The sequence below is a fragment of the Rhinatrema bivittatum genome, chromosome 10 (assembly GCF_901001135.1).
Source record: "Rhinatrema bivittatum chromosome 10, aRhiBiv1.1, whole genome shotgun sequence".
NCBI classification, from domain to species: Eukaryota; Metazoa; Chordata; class Amphibia; order Gymnophiona; family Rhinatrematidae; genus Rhinatrema; species Rhinatrema bivittatum.
The window spans coordinates 111410316-111426323 of NC_042624.1; the positions used below are offsets into that span (position 1 = coordinate 111410316).

The 16008-nt window shown below is 41.6% G+C and overlaps 1 protein-coding gene across 3 annotated transcripts in view; it reads left to right on the top strand.

Moving 5' to 3' along the window:
* The window catches only part of EPS15 (epidermal growth factor receptor pathway substrate 15), a 211933-nt gene that overhangs the window by 121909 nt on the left and 74016 nt on the right, over positions 1–16008 (top strand). For all 3 annotated transcript variants that reach the window (XM_029617440.1, XM_029617441.1, XM_029617442.1), the window contains exons 15-16: positions 4670–4867; positions 12956–13162. In XM_029617440.1, the coding sequence (XP_029473300.1) occupies positions 4670–4867; positions 12956–13162 (405 nt within the window). The remainder of the gene's footprint in view (positions 1–4669; positions 4868–12955; positions 13163–16008) is intronic.

Genomic DNA, 16008 nt, shown 5'->3' on the forward strand with positions numbered 1-16008 from the left:
ATTTCCCTTAATAGGATGGTTACTGTGTGTGATATTGTAAAATTGGGGGAGCAATTTCTAACTACGCTGAAGGACAGGAAATGAAGCCCCTGTCTTGGTTCTCTGCCATTTTTTTCATAGCAGGAGCGTCAGAGCTTGACTTTTTTTTTTTTCCCCCCTTTTGGTTTTCAATTTTACTATTTTTTTTCTATTACGTCTTGTTTACTATTTGCAAACCCTCTGGACTTTGCGGTTTGGGATTCGTAGCTATCTGTAATTTTTCACAGTGAGAGGGCGGGAATGTGTTTAATCTTTTGTGATGTATTTGCTCCATGGATTTGGGTCCTCCTTTACCTATTTTTGTTTGAGTACATGCCCTTGGTTGCTGATGTTTTTCATTGTGTTTTTTTTTGGGGGGGAGGGGTTAGATTTTATTTGGAGTTTTCTGTGTCAGGGTGGTTGGAGGGAGGGGAGGCTTCTTGGGTAATATTGGTGGAGATCCCTATTGATTCCAGAATGTTCTTTACCTGCTATGGATATTCCCTGAGAGCTGGGTTTTCCCGTGATATGAGTCTGGCTTTTTTGCCTGAGCTTGTTTGGATGGGTGGTGGTTTTGGGGGCTGTGTGTTTTTGTGGTTGCTAGGGGTATGTTTGAGTTGAAAATTGAAAATTTTGAGAGTAGTGTGGACTATGTGTTTCTTTAAACGTGTGTGGACTCTGATCGCCAGTTAAGCGCAGGTGGGTTTTTCATTTTCTTGAGCAGTAATGTACATAGCTTTGCTTCAGGAGATCCATTTGATTGCATCAGAATACTTGAAACCTCAGAGGGAGTGGGTGGTGGGGGAGTGTCTGTGTTCTTATCCATAAAGCTTTATCCTTAGTTGTTAATCCTTTTTTAGATACCTAAGGCCGCTATATTATTTTGGATTGCTCTGTTTTTCCTCATAAATTTACCTTGGTCAATGTTTATGGGCCTAGTGCAGGGTGGTAGGCCTTTTCCAGGATTTGAGCTTGTGTTTGGCTAAATTGAATACTGGGGCCTTACTTATGGGTAGGGATTGGAATTTTGTTTTGCAAGCTGCCCTGAATAGATATTGCTCTAGTTTTGCTGATCTGGCCTTGCCTGCCAGTTTTAAGGTTTATGTTGGATTAATTTCACTTACTTGATATTTAGTGGCTCAGTGTACCCTCTAGTAGGGATTACAAGTCCCGTCCCCCCAGACACAATTCTTATAGCTGGATTGATTTTTTTTTTTTTTTTTATGGTTACTAATATTATAGTGTCTTGAATTTCATCGTATGGTATTCATTGTAGGACATTATCAGACCACCATCAAGTATATATTGAGTTAGATTTTGGTATCTCTCAGATGGGTCTGCGATCTTGGAGATTTAATATATTTTTTTTTTAATTCTTTATTTTCAAATTATTAAATTTTTCCCAAGTATACAATCTTGTACAGAAAACTCGACGCATTGCAAAGAAATATATCAAATAAGGAAAAAGGAAATATAAACCTTATGCATTAGAAATTATCAGCATCTAAAATATAAGAATTATAGAGCGGCAGGAATAAGAGCGTCATATAAGAAATTCGAATCGAAAAGAAAGCAGGTTACGTCGAGTAGTTACACAACGTATAACTTATACTTTTCGGATGCGCACATCCAATAATGCTCTGAGTTATTCAGGCTCAAGGAACACATAATTGACATTTAAGTATCTTATACAGCATCTACACGGATATCTAAGAATAAATCGGGCATCTAATTGAAGTATTTCAGATCGCATTATTAGGAAATCTTTTCGCCGTAATTGAGTAGCCTTAATCAGGTCTGGATAAATCCAAATCTGGTGGCCATAAAACAAAGATTATCTATTCCTGAAAAAGAATTTCGATATATTATTGCAATCTGGCAAAACGGCAAAAGAGACTAACAGTGGTCTTCTTTGATTAATCTCCATATCTTGTGACATTTTCAATATCTGTGAGATGTCCATTGTTGGTATCTGTCTCGCGGCTCCTTCTTCTTCTGCTTGGTCAGCCTGATGTAAATAATAAGCTTTAATAATTACCTCTTAGCTGACTCAGGCATTCTCAGTATTTGTTGTACATATGATTTAAAGAACTCAAGAGGGGAAAATCATACTTATTACCGGAAAATTTAACACTCTCTAAGATTATGTGCTCTAAGCGCATTCACTGTTTTCTAACCTTTTGTTAACAACGAACTCAGATTGAACAAGTTTTTGTTAAACAGTGTCTATAGTGGTAATCCTGCTTTCCAAATTTTCCACTTTCTTATTAAATGTAGAAATCAAGTTAGTATTTAACACAGTTTGATTTTTAGTTTCTAGCGTTGTTTGTGACAAAGATACAATTGAAGATTCAATTGACTTCAAGGCTGTCCAAATTCCCTCTAAAGTTATTTGTTCAGGTCGCAGTGTATTAAAGCCTGAAATCAGAGAATTAGGTTGAGCTCCCCCTGATTCCACACTTGTGCTCATGCTCACCCTAGTACCTTGCATTGAAATCGTTGCAGCACGATATTCCTCCAACAAGAAATCTGGTTCTGATCCCTCCGTGCCTTCTCCGGGTCTCATTCCACCCTCTCCTCGAGGCCCCAGGCTTTCTTTCGGGCTCTCACTCTGGCTCTCTGATCTTATTTCTCCCTGTAGCAGCCTCCGAAGTTAGGGAGAACACATCAACTTGTCCTGGGTGGGCAGGCCTGTTCGGTTCGCCGGACTCAAGGTAGTATCAAAGGTCAGAGGGGACAGCGTATGCTCCACCGTCGTCCCCCCAGCGACCGAGCTTTCCAGTGAGAATGTTGGTGCTCCTGCAAAGAAGGCTTCAATGCAAGATTGCCAGGTGTTGATAGAGCTGACACTCACTCCCCTAAATTTCCCCTTCCTCTTAGTATGCGGCATATTAAAGAAATTTATAGAAGGAAAAAAACCTCACGGCGAGACCCCTGATGCAGCTTCCTACTCGGTGGCCCTCTTGCCTCCAAGAGATTTAATATTTTTTTTCCTGGGGGATCCAAAGTTTGAGCAAGTCCTTCGTGACATAATCCAGGACGTTAATCTACACAATCCTGTATTTTATAATCCCATTCTGAGATGGGAAACCTTGAAAGTTGTTTTATGGTCAAGATCATAGCATAGGCAAGCCACTTACTTAGGACTAAAGAGCATATTGACTTGCTCAATAAGATTGTTTCATTGGAACAGAGGTGTAAGCTTGACTGCTGGAGAAAACACAATAGAGCCTTGCTATTGGCTAGAGATTAGTTTGAGCCTGCAAATTGTAAAGGTCGAGCAAGCATTTCGATTTTCTAAGGTGTAATTTATGAACACTGCAACAAAGCTGAAGCTCTGTAAAGAGCTCTTAAAAAGAAAAAGCAAGGGAGGCTATCATGTGCATTAAGAAGGTAATGTGGATCTGTGGTTTCTGAATGTGATGAGATTAATCAGATCTTCAGGAGTTATTATGCTGCTTTATATTCAGATCCTTGTGAGGGCTCTACCCAACAGTCTGAGGATTTTCTGAATGAGGTAGTTTTGCGCCAGATTTCAGAGTCACAGGCGACAAAGTTTTCTGCCATCTTTTTATTGGAAATCCAGGCTTCCTTAAAAGTTCTGCCTAATGGCAAGAGTCCAGGGCTCAGTGGTTACCCAGTAGACCTGTAGAAGAAGCAGCTGACATACTTTGGTCCCTTTTTCTGTGATATTTTTAATTATTTGCATGATTCAGCAGACTCTACTGGGAGCCTATCTAATGCAGTAATTTTGCTAATTCACAAGAAGGGCAAATATTGTGGGTTGTATAGACCCCTCTCTCTAATTAATGCTGATATCAAGGTCCTTTCTAAGGTGCTACAATTCAAATTGGAAACTATTTTGTCTACTCTACTTCACTGGGATCAGACTGGCTTTGTCAAGGGCCACAATTCCACCCAGAATACTAGGAGGTTATTTAATCGTATTCATCTAATAAACAGTGGTTCTGTTCCAGGTCTGGTCTTGTTCCTTGATGCGGAAAAGGCCTTTGGCAGGGTCAGATGGCTTTTTCTATTTGCACTGTTGCATAACTTTGGTTTTCCTGGTGTTTTTCAGAAGTGTATGTGAACTTTGTATGCTTTTCCCAGAACACAAATTTTGTTCCTTCTTTTTTAAGTAATGGCTGTGGGACTAGGCAGGGCTGTCCCTTATCTCCACTTCTGCTTGATTTGGCCTTTGAGCCACTGGTGGAATTGATTCACAGTTCCTCTTTGATCTCTGGTTTTAAATTCTCAGGGGTAGAAGTGGTTTGGCCTGGCCCAGCTAGCGATAGATAATACAATTAGAATAAGACCCTTTTTAATTAATATTATCCTGTATTCCGAGGTGTATGTTAAGCTGGTATGGAATGTTCACAGGACCAGTACAAGGATATTTGGCGCCCTAGACAAACTTTCAGTCATTCACCACCTTCCCCCAACTTAACTACTGGACTCAGTGATCCAGCACAGTGCTGCCTTCTTTGGTGGCATTGGCTCTGGTACAGTAGCACTCTAGACCTCATGCTGGCAGGACTTTGCCACCCCCAAAATCTTGGTGCTCTAGTCTAGGCGACCGCCTAGTTTGCCTAATAGAAGCACCGGCCCTAAATGTTCCATTTAAATGAAATGCTTTCCTTCATCCTTTTAGATCTCTTCACTCAAGGCTGAAGTAACAAGTCAGGAGTTGAAGATCTCCACGTATGAAGTAGAACTGACGAAAGCCAAAGAGGAGCTAAGCCGACTGCAGCAGGAAACCGCAGAACTGGAAGAGTATGTAAAAGAAGGAAAGATGCAGCTGGCACCTCTTGAGCAGCATCTGTTGGATTCGCAGCAAGAAATAAACTCAGTAAGACAGCGCCGTTTAATATATATTAATTTCTTTGTTGACATTGCTGCTTTTTTCCCATTTTCATCTTAATCTGTTTCACCGTCTAATTTAACTGTGTCACTCTTAAGGGGGATGTGGCCCAGGAGAAGATGCCTGTAATCCCACTTTATATATAGAGAGATCCATAATTTTTGAGTTGGGGAGAGGTTAGAGCACTGTGAGGTACAGCACCTTAAATTATCTGACATCTCTAAATGGCCCATGAGCGCGTCTTTGCTGGTATGAGTTGAAAGAACAATAAATCAAAGCTTCCAATTAGACTACTGGGTGGTTATTTGATGAGTGCTCTAAGGGTGAATTCTAACGATGGTGTGTTATGTGAGAGGGGATAAATGGTTGCGGAAGTAAATAAATCGAGGAGGACCATACTTTTCATTCAATTCCACATCATTTCTGTTCATGTGTAGATATGATTCTTTGTGGGGAAGGGCATTATATACCTGTTAAAGGAAGCTACAGTAGATCAGATCTCATGCTCTGATCACATCACTATCTTTTTCTTTTTTTATTCTAGCCATTTGTTGATTTGTGAAGAAAATGTACTTGGGGGGTGAGATTATTGAAAAATTAGGAAATCGAGAACTAGAGGATGCAGTTAATGAGTGTTTCATCTGGAATGAAACAGATGATGTAACTCCAAGTATTTTATGGGATGCTGCCAAGGCTATGTGGAGGAGGCAGGTTATTTCCTCAGCAGCATATCAGAGGCATTTATCTGTTTGTTAGATTTATAACCCACCTATCCTAACTACTTGCTCTTGGCAGATTACAAGCAATATAAAAATATACATCTTAGAAATACAATTAACAAATGTCCCAGACATTGCAATAAAGATGAAAAATGACAATGAAAAGATATGGCAATTTCCTAATGGCTTTATGAACTACAGAAATAAATCCAAAACACATGATTAGCAGGGTATCTCAAAAGGCCTATGTTAAAAAAAAAAATAAAAAAAAATAAATAAATAAAGTGGTGTGGGGTTTAACCTTCCAAAAACTTAGGTAGTTAGGTTCAGAATAAATCTCAAGAGGGAGATCAAGCCACATAATGGGACCAGCTACAGAGAAAAACCTGTTGTGGGACTCCACCAATTGAAGAGGGGACTGAAAATTGGACTTTCCCTAAGATCTAAATGTTTTTGTGGGTTTATTCTTTCAGTACAGACTTTAAAAGTATTAAGCTTGCGATAGGAGAAAATAAAATAAAAAACCTGAGGAGAATAGAAGATTCAAATGTTATAGTTCAGCAGTCTTAGAGAGGTGAAGGGACCAGCCCAGGGCTTCTGTGACAAACCTAGATTTGAATTCTGGATCTAGTCCTCTGCTGCCCGAGCTAGGCAGGCCTGGAGAATGCTGCAGGCACAGCGTCGACAGCTGTGTAGGGAGGGAGTCCTAGTCATCGTGCAACAGTGACACCTAGTGGACAGACTTAGAGTCCATGATAGCAGGATTTCAGACCGAGCCCTGGTGCATGGTCTCTGCTCAAAGATTGTTGCTGCAATAATTGGGCTGTGAGTTGAGAGAGGATATAAAATAGGGGAAGATCTCTAGCTGAATGTGAATGAAGGCTCATGGCGTCCGATCTCAGGCCTACTTCCAGTTGAACTGGAATTCCAAAGAAGCAGAAGAAAGCTGCCCCTCTTTCCCCCCCCCCCCCCTTCCCTTTCCTCCAATATAAAATGGTGAGATGAAGAAAGCTTGAAGAAAAAAAACCAAGCAGGATTTTTAGGACAAGGGAAATAAAGTGGATGGTTAAGAGTAGAGAGGTACCATAAACAAAATTTTAGTTGTCAGGAAAGCAAAAACAAAGATGAGATTCTGATGTCTTTTGTTTTTTGTCTTGTTTATATAAAACACTCTAACATTTGTTACTTTTCTGATTGTTTTTACTTTGTAAGCTGCCTAGGACATAGGATAGCGTGGCATATAAGTGTTTTAAATAAATAGAATCTGTGCATTTATGTAATGTATTTTGAGTTTATTGTAAATCTTTATAAATATCTGAGAAAGATAGTGGATTATTTTAAGAGTCAATATCTAAGATTATGGATGACAGTAAAGAGGCTGGATTTCATCCCCTTCCATTCATGCTGTCTCTCACACACAGGCTCTCAATCACACACACACTCTCTCTCATATACAGGCCTCAATCATTGACATACATGCTGTCATACACAGACACACACAGACACACACTTACTTACTTGCTCATTCACTCCCCCCCCCGAACTAGCGACAGCAGCAGCCTCCTCCACTTCCAATCCTAAAGGCAGCAGCAACCTCCTTCACTTTCAGCCCTCGCGGAGGAGGAGTCCCATCGGCCGCGGGGGTTGACGTTGTTCTTTGTATTTCTCCGAGCCATGCTGCTCATTCCTCAGTCTGCGCCTCTCTTCTCTTCTTCGGGCCGACGCTGCTTGCACTAGCATGGTCTCTTCTTCCCGCGCACGCACCCGCTGCTCACCACTTCCTCTTTTGGGCCGCGAGGGGGGATGAGAAGAAGAGAGCATGCCGTTGCCGCTGACTCCAGCTATCCTACTGCGTTCCGCCCGGGCTATCAGCATTTTAAGCCCGGGCGGAGGACCTATTTTGCTCGGGTAGGGGGGAGTAGCTGGGTCAGCGGGGGACCGGGAAGTGTGGCGACACACCTGCGTGTGCTTGGTGACACACTGGCTGAGAACCACTGCCATAGGGGAAAAGAGATTACTTCTCTCTGCAGATTACAGCATATACCATTGGCAGTATATACAGATTTAAACTATAATCCATAGAAATGATGGCAGAAAAGGACTAGTGGTCCATCCAGTCTGCCCATCAAGCTTCCCATAGTAGTATCTGCTACACCATGCTGGTTACCCCCATTTATCAGTCAGTTTTGTTTGATATGCTTTGCTTATGGACTTGACTGTAAAAACAGTCCTGTGTTTTTCCCTTAATTTCTGCGCATCAGTACCCCAAACTGTAAGAAAGTCATGGCTCGTGTGGGTTGTCTCTGAATCCAAATTCCTCTTTCCTTTCCCCTCCAGCCCACCTCCCCCATCAAAGCAGAGAGCGATGTTTTAGTTGCATCAAAAGCATCAAGGCTTATTGTTTAAGGGTAGCAATCCCATGCCTTCTGTTAAGAGGAGTAACTGCTGCTCTGTGCAGGTTTCCCCCATGCTTAGTTCCCCAGACTGTAAAAGTCAGGGCCATCGTTGGTTGCTGTCTAAATCCAATTCCCTTTTTCCCCTGACATTGAAGAAAAGAGCAAAGTTGGAGTTGTATCAAGGCTTATTGGTTAAGGATAGTAACCGCTGCACCAGCAAGTTACCCCCATTCCTGTGCTTTTTCCCTTATGTTTGCCTATCAATATCCAGACCATGGAAGTCGGGGCCCTCAGTTGTCATTTGACTCCAATTCCTCTTTTCCCCTCTGCTGTCTAAACAGGGAGAAATGTTGCAGTTGCTTTATAAGCATCAAAGCATATTGGTTAAGAGTAGTAATCTCCATGCCTTCTGCTAAGGGGAATAACCGCCATACCAGCAAACTTACCCCCCTGCTCACTTCTCATTTCCTCTAGCTTTTAGAGATCCACAGTATTTATCCCATGCCCCTTTGAATTCTCTGACTGTTTTCTTCTTCACCACCTCCTCCAGAAGGCCATTCCAGGCCTCCTCCACCCTTTCCATGAAGAAACATTTCCTGCCATTGATATTTCGTGACCCCTAGTTCTATTGTTTTCTTTCAGATGGAAAAGGTTTGCAGTCCATACATCATTGAAACCTTTCAGGTATCTGAAGATCTGTATCATATCTCTCCTGCACCTCCTCTCTTCCAGGATATACATATTCAGATCCTTCAGCCTCTCCTCATAGTTCTTCTAATACAGACCCCACACCTTTTTCGTCACCCTTCTCTGGATTGCCTCCATCTTGTCTATCCTTTTTGGGATACTGGCTCCAGAACTGAACACAGTACTCCAGATGAGGCCTCACCAATGACCTGTACAAGGGCATTATCACCTACCTTTTCTTACAGGTTATTCCTCTCAATGCAGCCCAGCATTCTTTTGGCTTTAGCTATCGCCTTGTCACATTGCTTTGCCATCTTCAGATCGCTAGACACTATCACGCCAAGATCCCTCTCTTGGTCCATGCACATCAATCTTTCAACCCCCCTGTCACATACAATTCTTTTGGATTACTGCACCCCAAATGCAGAACTCTGCATTTCTTGGCATTGAATCCTAACTCCCAAATCTTCAACCACTCTTCAAGCTCTCTTACATCACTTTTCATTCTCTCTACTCCTTCAGGCGTGTCTACTCTGTTGCAGATCTTAGTATCATCCGCAAATCCACATACTTTACCTACTATCCCTTCTGCAATGTTACTCACAAAGATATTGAACGAGCCAGTCCCAACACTGATCCCTGTGGCACTCCACTTAACATGGCTCTCTCTCCAGAGTAGGTTCCATTTTACCATTAAATGCTGTCTCCTATCTGTCAACCAGTTTCTAATCCATGCCACCACCTTGGCACTCACTTCCAAGCTTCTTATTTTATTCACAAGCCTCCTATGTGGGACCATATCAAAAGCTTTGTTGAAATCCAGGTAGATCACATTGAGCGCGCTTCGTCGATCCAATTCTGTAGTCACTAAATTAAAAAAATCAATCAGATTTGTCTGACAGGACCTTCCTCTGGTGAATTCATGCTGCCTTGATTCCAGTAGCACCCCAGATTGTAGATAGTTCATTATCCTTTCCTTCAGCAGTGTCTCCATTAATTTCCCCACCACCAATGTGAGGCTAACTGGCCAGTCTCCTCTCTGCTCCCACTCTTGTGAAGCAGAACCACCACAGCTTTTCTCCAATCTTGCAGCACTACTCCCTTTTCCAGGGATTTATTGAAAAGATCTTTTAGCGACCCGCCAGCACATCTCTGAGCTCCCTCATTATCCTGGAATGTACTTCATCCGGCCCCATGACCTTATCCACTCAGTTTTCCTATCTCTTCCCATACATTCTGTTCTGTAAATGGAGCTTCATCTACCCCATCCCCATCTATAATCTTGTCTACCATCAAAACTCGTCCTCAAGGGTCTTCTTTAGTGAACACCGAACTGAAATATCTGTTATATTTTGTGACGATGTGGATTAAAGTGAGCCAGTTGATATAGTGTATCTGAATTTTCTGAAAGCATTTGACGAAGTATCTCAGGAGACAGTCTTGAGGAAATTAAAAAGTCATGGAATAGGAGGTAATGTTCTATTGTAGATTGAGAACTGGTTACAAAATAGAAATAATTCTAACAAAGAGCCCAAGATATTTCCACTTATTATAATCACCACCAATGACTGAAGTTTATCAAGTTACTCACGTGAAGTTTTAAATGCATATATAAAATATTTAAAAAATGAGAGACAATGTTTTCCAAATGATGTAGTAGTCCGGGTGGTCCCGTTGTTTAAGAGGACATGCCGACAGGTTTGCTGATGCAAAAGTATTATAATACTTTCATGACTAGTGATTGTTATGTGGATTTCCTTGTTTTTTTGGTGGAAAAAATAGAAATCACAGTTTAGGGCTAAATGGTCAATTTTCTCAATGGAGAAAGGTGAATAGTGGCCCATTGCTTTTTAACATACTAATAGATGGGAATGAGTGAAGTGATCAAATTTGCTAATGATACAAAATTATTCAAAGTTGGTAAATTACAAGAAGATTGTGAGAAATTGCAAGAGGACCTTGCAAGACTGGGCATCCAAATGGCAGGTGATAGTTAATGTGGGCAAGTGCAAAGCAATGTACATAAGGAAGAGCAATCCAAATTATATCTACATGATGCAAGGTTCCACGTTAGGAGTCACCACTCAGGAAGAGTATCTAGGTGTCATTGTTGATAATATGTTGAAATCTTGTGCTCAGTGTGCAGCAGCAGCAGCAGCAAGAAAACAAATAGAAATCTAGGAATTATTAGGAAAGGAATGGAGAATAAAAGAGAATATCATAATGCCTCTGTATTGCTTCATGGTGCAACCACACCTTGAGTTTTGGGTACAATTCTGGACACTGAATCTCAAGAAAGAGTAGATTTAGAAAAGGTACAGAAAAGGGTGATAAAGGGGATGAGGGAAGGCTTGGAGATGAGATTGTCAAGGGGGAGATATGATACAGGTCTATAAAATGAGTGGAGTGTAAGTGGTAAACGCAAATCGGTTGTTTACCGTTTTAAAAAGTACAAAGACTAGGGGATATACAATGAAGTTACTAAGTAATACATTTAAGGCAAATAGTAGAAAATATTTTTTTACTCCATGCGTAATTAGATGTGGTAAAAGCTGTTAGTGTACCTGAATTTAACAAAGGTTTGGACAAGTTCCTGGAAAAAGTCTATAAGTCTATAAATCATCATTAAGGTGGACTTTAGAACTTCTAGTGTGTTTATCCCTGGGATAAGATGCATGGAATCTAGTAATCATTTGGGATCCTGCCAAGTACTTGTGACCTGGAATGACCCCTGTTGGAAACAGAATAGTAGACTTTGTGAACCTTTGGTCTAACCCACTATGGCAAATCTTATGTTCTTAAGTTGTTACCTATTGTCTATAGCAGCCTGTCTTTGCTAATTAATGAGGAAGGTGCAGACATGATAGATTTACCATCTCTAGTTGCAAAAACATTTGCCTTGCCTTGCCCTGCCCTTAAAGACTTGTTACAGGACAAGTGACATCTAGGGCAGACATTTACTTTTTTTTTTTTTTTTTTTTTGTCAAAATCATTTTTATTGAGAAGACATGCAATAGATAATCACAATACAAACTTACACATTTCCTTTTTATTGCTAAGCTCTGATAAGCTAGACCTGGTGTTGAAGTGCCACAGGGGAAGACTAAGATCTGCTTTTGCGCTATGCCAAGCCCCACATTCTGGAGAAAATGCTGCTACATTTATTGGTTTAGCTGTCTTGCCTTCCTCCACTGCTGACTTTACAGTCCAGCTGGAACCTGCCCACTGCCATTTATGATGGGGTATGAAACTGGGGCACCAGAGACTAGCTATGGTTTGTTGTTGTAACAGAAAGGCAGACTGAGCCCTTACAGTCCTCATCTGCCATCATATTCTGTTTTTCATTTCATGGCTGTCAGTATTTTTCTCGAATGGGGGCCCAGCCATCACAGCATCATTTCTTGATAAGGAGCCACAAATTGCAGCGCCTTTCAAGCTCTTGTATGCAAGTTGCGAATTTCATGTTTGTGTCATTCTTGTGCCAGCCATTTGCCACAAATGTCATTTTGTGCTAGCATGTGCTTTCTTATTTGAGGAGTGTGGTATCGCCTAGTTCTGGTTACTGTTGATTAAGTAACCTTGTTCCAAAACAGCAGGGCTACAACAGCATCGGGCTTTGAAGAATGGAGGGAGCATGGATTAATCCCAAACTTCAGTGAGCATGGAGAGGCTGGAATTGTATTTTTATTTATTTGTAGACTAAAATGGGTTGCTGGTGGGGATCATTAAAAAGCTTGGTAATAAGACCTAGAAGAATAATTTGTGGATTTTAGCCTGCCTCGCCACATAACGCTCAAGGCAGCCTGCAGCATTTTTAAATTTCAGGTACACTGAATACTAGAAATGCTGAGTAAGAATGAAAGCTGAGATGGCAAGGCTGGGAATTGCCTGTCAGCTATCACTGTGGCAGTAGTTTGAGCAGGCTTGCATGTGGTATAGAGGGCAGTGGTAGGAAAGTGGCTTCAGCACTAATAGAAGACATGGGGGAAGGGGAATTGGTATTGGATTGTGTATGGGAATTTGTACTCGCATCTATCCAAAGTAAACTGTTCTCAGCTGGGCAGACTGGATGGGCCATTTTGCTCTTTATTTGCCGTCATGTACTTATGTGTGTTACTGGTTGCCTCTGTGCTTATTAGTGCTATGAGAATAAAAATTTTGTCTGTTAAGCCAGCATATTACTTGTCTGTCAGGTACTGCTGAAGTGAAATTTAGTGTAGTCCCTTCCTGAACCAAACTACTAATCGTTGTATGTATGTCCTTTATGTCTATAGGTGCAAGCCAAATTGTTTGATCTTAAAGTAGTGGAAAACCATAATGGTCATCAGTATGACTGGAATAGTCACCAGCAGAGCACACTGGTTAACGGTGCTGCAGATTATTCTAGCCTCAGCAACAGCAGCAGTGAAACTGCGAACCTTAATGAGAATGCCGAAAGTCAAAATCAGGCCGAGCCAGAGCCGGTGAACATCGAGTCTCCTGTGAGTATTCCCATTAACTTGTCTCAGTTCCAGCAAAGCAAAGAAATAGTTACTTGATATTTTTCTGTTTCTGAACTAAATCTTTCTTCAATTTTGTAAATGTAACTGGTGCATCTCAAAGAATAAAGAAATAATCTTATGGAATGAATCTGTGTTAGGTAAAGAGGATAGTGAAATCAGTGTTGTACAGTGACTAATGGGTATAAAAGTTGAAAAGTTCAGATGCGTACAGTAATTGAAACAGCTGCAAGTCAATATAAAAGAGCATACTTTCTGCATAATATAATTAAGGGAAACCAGATCAGACAATGGTTCAAGAGTGTACTCAAGTCAGCTTAATATAGGTGCCAGAGGGTTTAATAGCTAATCATTTTTTATGTATGATTGATGAGCAGTAGTAATCTATATTTGTGAAAATATTTTGTTTTGTGTTTTTACCGAAAGTAAGAGGACCCTAAAGATGAGGTTTTTAGAGAGGAACTGAAAGAGGATATAATGGAAGGTATTTAGGCTTTTTTAGGTTACCCATTTTCTGTACCTTGTACCGGATCACAGAGTTCACAAAATCTCTGGCTATATCTTCCTTTTCTCACAGCTAAGAATCCTCTGTGCTGATCCCATACTTTCTTGAATTCTGATACTTTTTTTGCCCCTTCAATGTTCCCTAGGTGACCATTCCAAGTATCCACCACCCTTTCTGTGAAGAAATATTGCTTCTTAGTCTATCCCCTAGGCACCTCATACCATGATCTTTTGTTCTAGAATTTCCTTTTTGCTGAAAAATGCTTGCTGCTTGTATATTATTTATACGTTCAAGGTATTTGACTGTTTCTATCATATCCCCTTCTTATAAGGTATAAATATTTAGGTCTTATGGGTTAGTCTTTGTACTATTTTTATAGCCCTTCTCTTGGCTGCCTGTAATCTGTCTATATTCTCTTGGAGTTATGGCCTCCAGAATTTGATATAATGCAGCAGATGAGGTCTCACCAATGATTTGTAGAGAGGTGTTGCATTCATCTTTGTTTCACTGGTAATGCATCTTCCTGTATACACTAGCATTTTTTTGGCTCTTGACACTCTCTTGTTGCATTGTTTTGCAGTCTTAAGCTCATGAGATATATTCACTTTGATCTCTTTTCAGTTTAATGCACATCAATTACCCCCCCAACATGATATACCGCTGCTGTGAATTTAGTACCCAAAATGCATGACACTATACCTTTTTGCATTAAAACTTAGTTTCCAGGCCATATCAGTTTTAATGCTGTGCACTGCCATGTGGAGGTTCTGGGTTAGATTTCCAGATCGGGTCATCTCCCTAAGTTGGCCAGGGATGCTATGGCAGTGTTACAGCCCCTAAGAGTAAGATTCCAGTCATGCATTGGCAAAATATAGTTGCAAGAGTTAAAGCACACAATTGCAAGGCCTAGAAGGAGCCCTAGTTCACAGTTTCCAGCTGAGGACTGTCATCACTGCAATAACTAGACTAAAATTTCTGGAAGGAGATATGAAATGAATTTCCAGGAAGCTGTGAATGAACAGTCATGGTTCTGTAATCCAACAGTGGCTATTTCCTATAGAACTATAATCTCAAAGAAACTGAAGGAAACTGATGGGCAAAAAACTTACTTAGCTGCCAAAACCTTGACCTCATCTTTTCTATTCCATCTGGAGTGTCCATGCTGTTGCAGATATTCTCTGAGGGACAAGCAGGATGATAGTCCTCACACATGGGTGACATCATCAGATGGAGCCCCAATGCGGAAAACATGTCAAAGTTTCTAGAACTTTGACTAGGCACACTGAGCATGCCTAGCATGCCCTATACCAAGCTTCCACACGGGGTCTCTTAAGTCTCTTCTTTGCTGCGGAGCTATAAGCCTTGCAGTCTGATTGAGCTCACTTTGGCTGTTTCTGGCCTAGTAGAAAACTATTTTTCATCATGGGGGTTTTTTTGGGGTATCTTTACATCGCTGAGTCCCTCTCAGTGCCTCTCCGTAGTGTCGTAGTCAGGGTTTTTGGCGTTTCTGGTAAGTTTCCTTTCATGGTTGATTCCCCCCGTGGCAGCGGTGCCCCGGTGCCCGCTGGCCATTGATGGCTGCTACCATCGTTTAGTGTCTACAACCCCTTTTCTTTTTTGTTCCATCATGGCCACATCTTTTTTTCGTCGATGCCCGAGGACCATTTCCATTATGGATCCTCATGAGATATGTGTCCTCTGCCTGGGGACATCGCATGACATCTGGGTTTGTTGTTTGTGCGCCCAGATGACCCTGAGGGGGGACGTCTGCTTCAAGATGGATCAGCTCTTTGGGTCTAGGAAGTCCGAGCCATTGGCATCGGCAGCACTGGTATCAATGGATCTTGGAGCTGCACCAATAGATAACTAGCCATCAACATCAGTAGGACCATCTATTCCATTGTTGCTGTCAATGGATAGGGGCGCCGGAGACAGGCTGTTGTCGATCTCCTTCGGGCCGAGGACACCAGGTTCAACGTCTTCAGCCTCTGTACCGGGAAAAGACTGGGCCAAGCATCAAGGGAAGCCGAAGAAGCATTGGCATCTGTCCCCGTCAATGCATGGTGCAGTGCGCGGGAATGCACTGGCTTTTGCCATGATACCCCCGAAGCGATCCTGCTGTGAAGAGGGCCCATCCTCTATTGGTGCTGAGGGTCTACAATGGTCTCCACCGGTCCTGGTGCCAGTCGCTGATCCACCTTGTGAGTCCAAAGAAGATCTGGCCACCCCTCCTTTCTCTGACTGTGTTGGCATTAGCAACGTTTGAGGAGGAGCTGGAGCATTGAGCCCAGCTGGCAGTGGATTGGGCACTGCAGGGCATGGG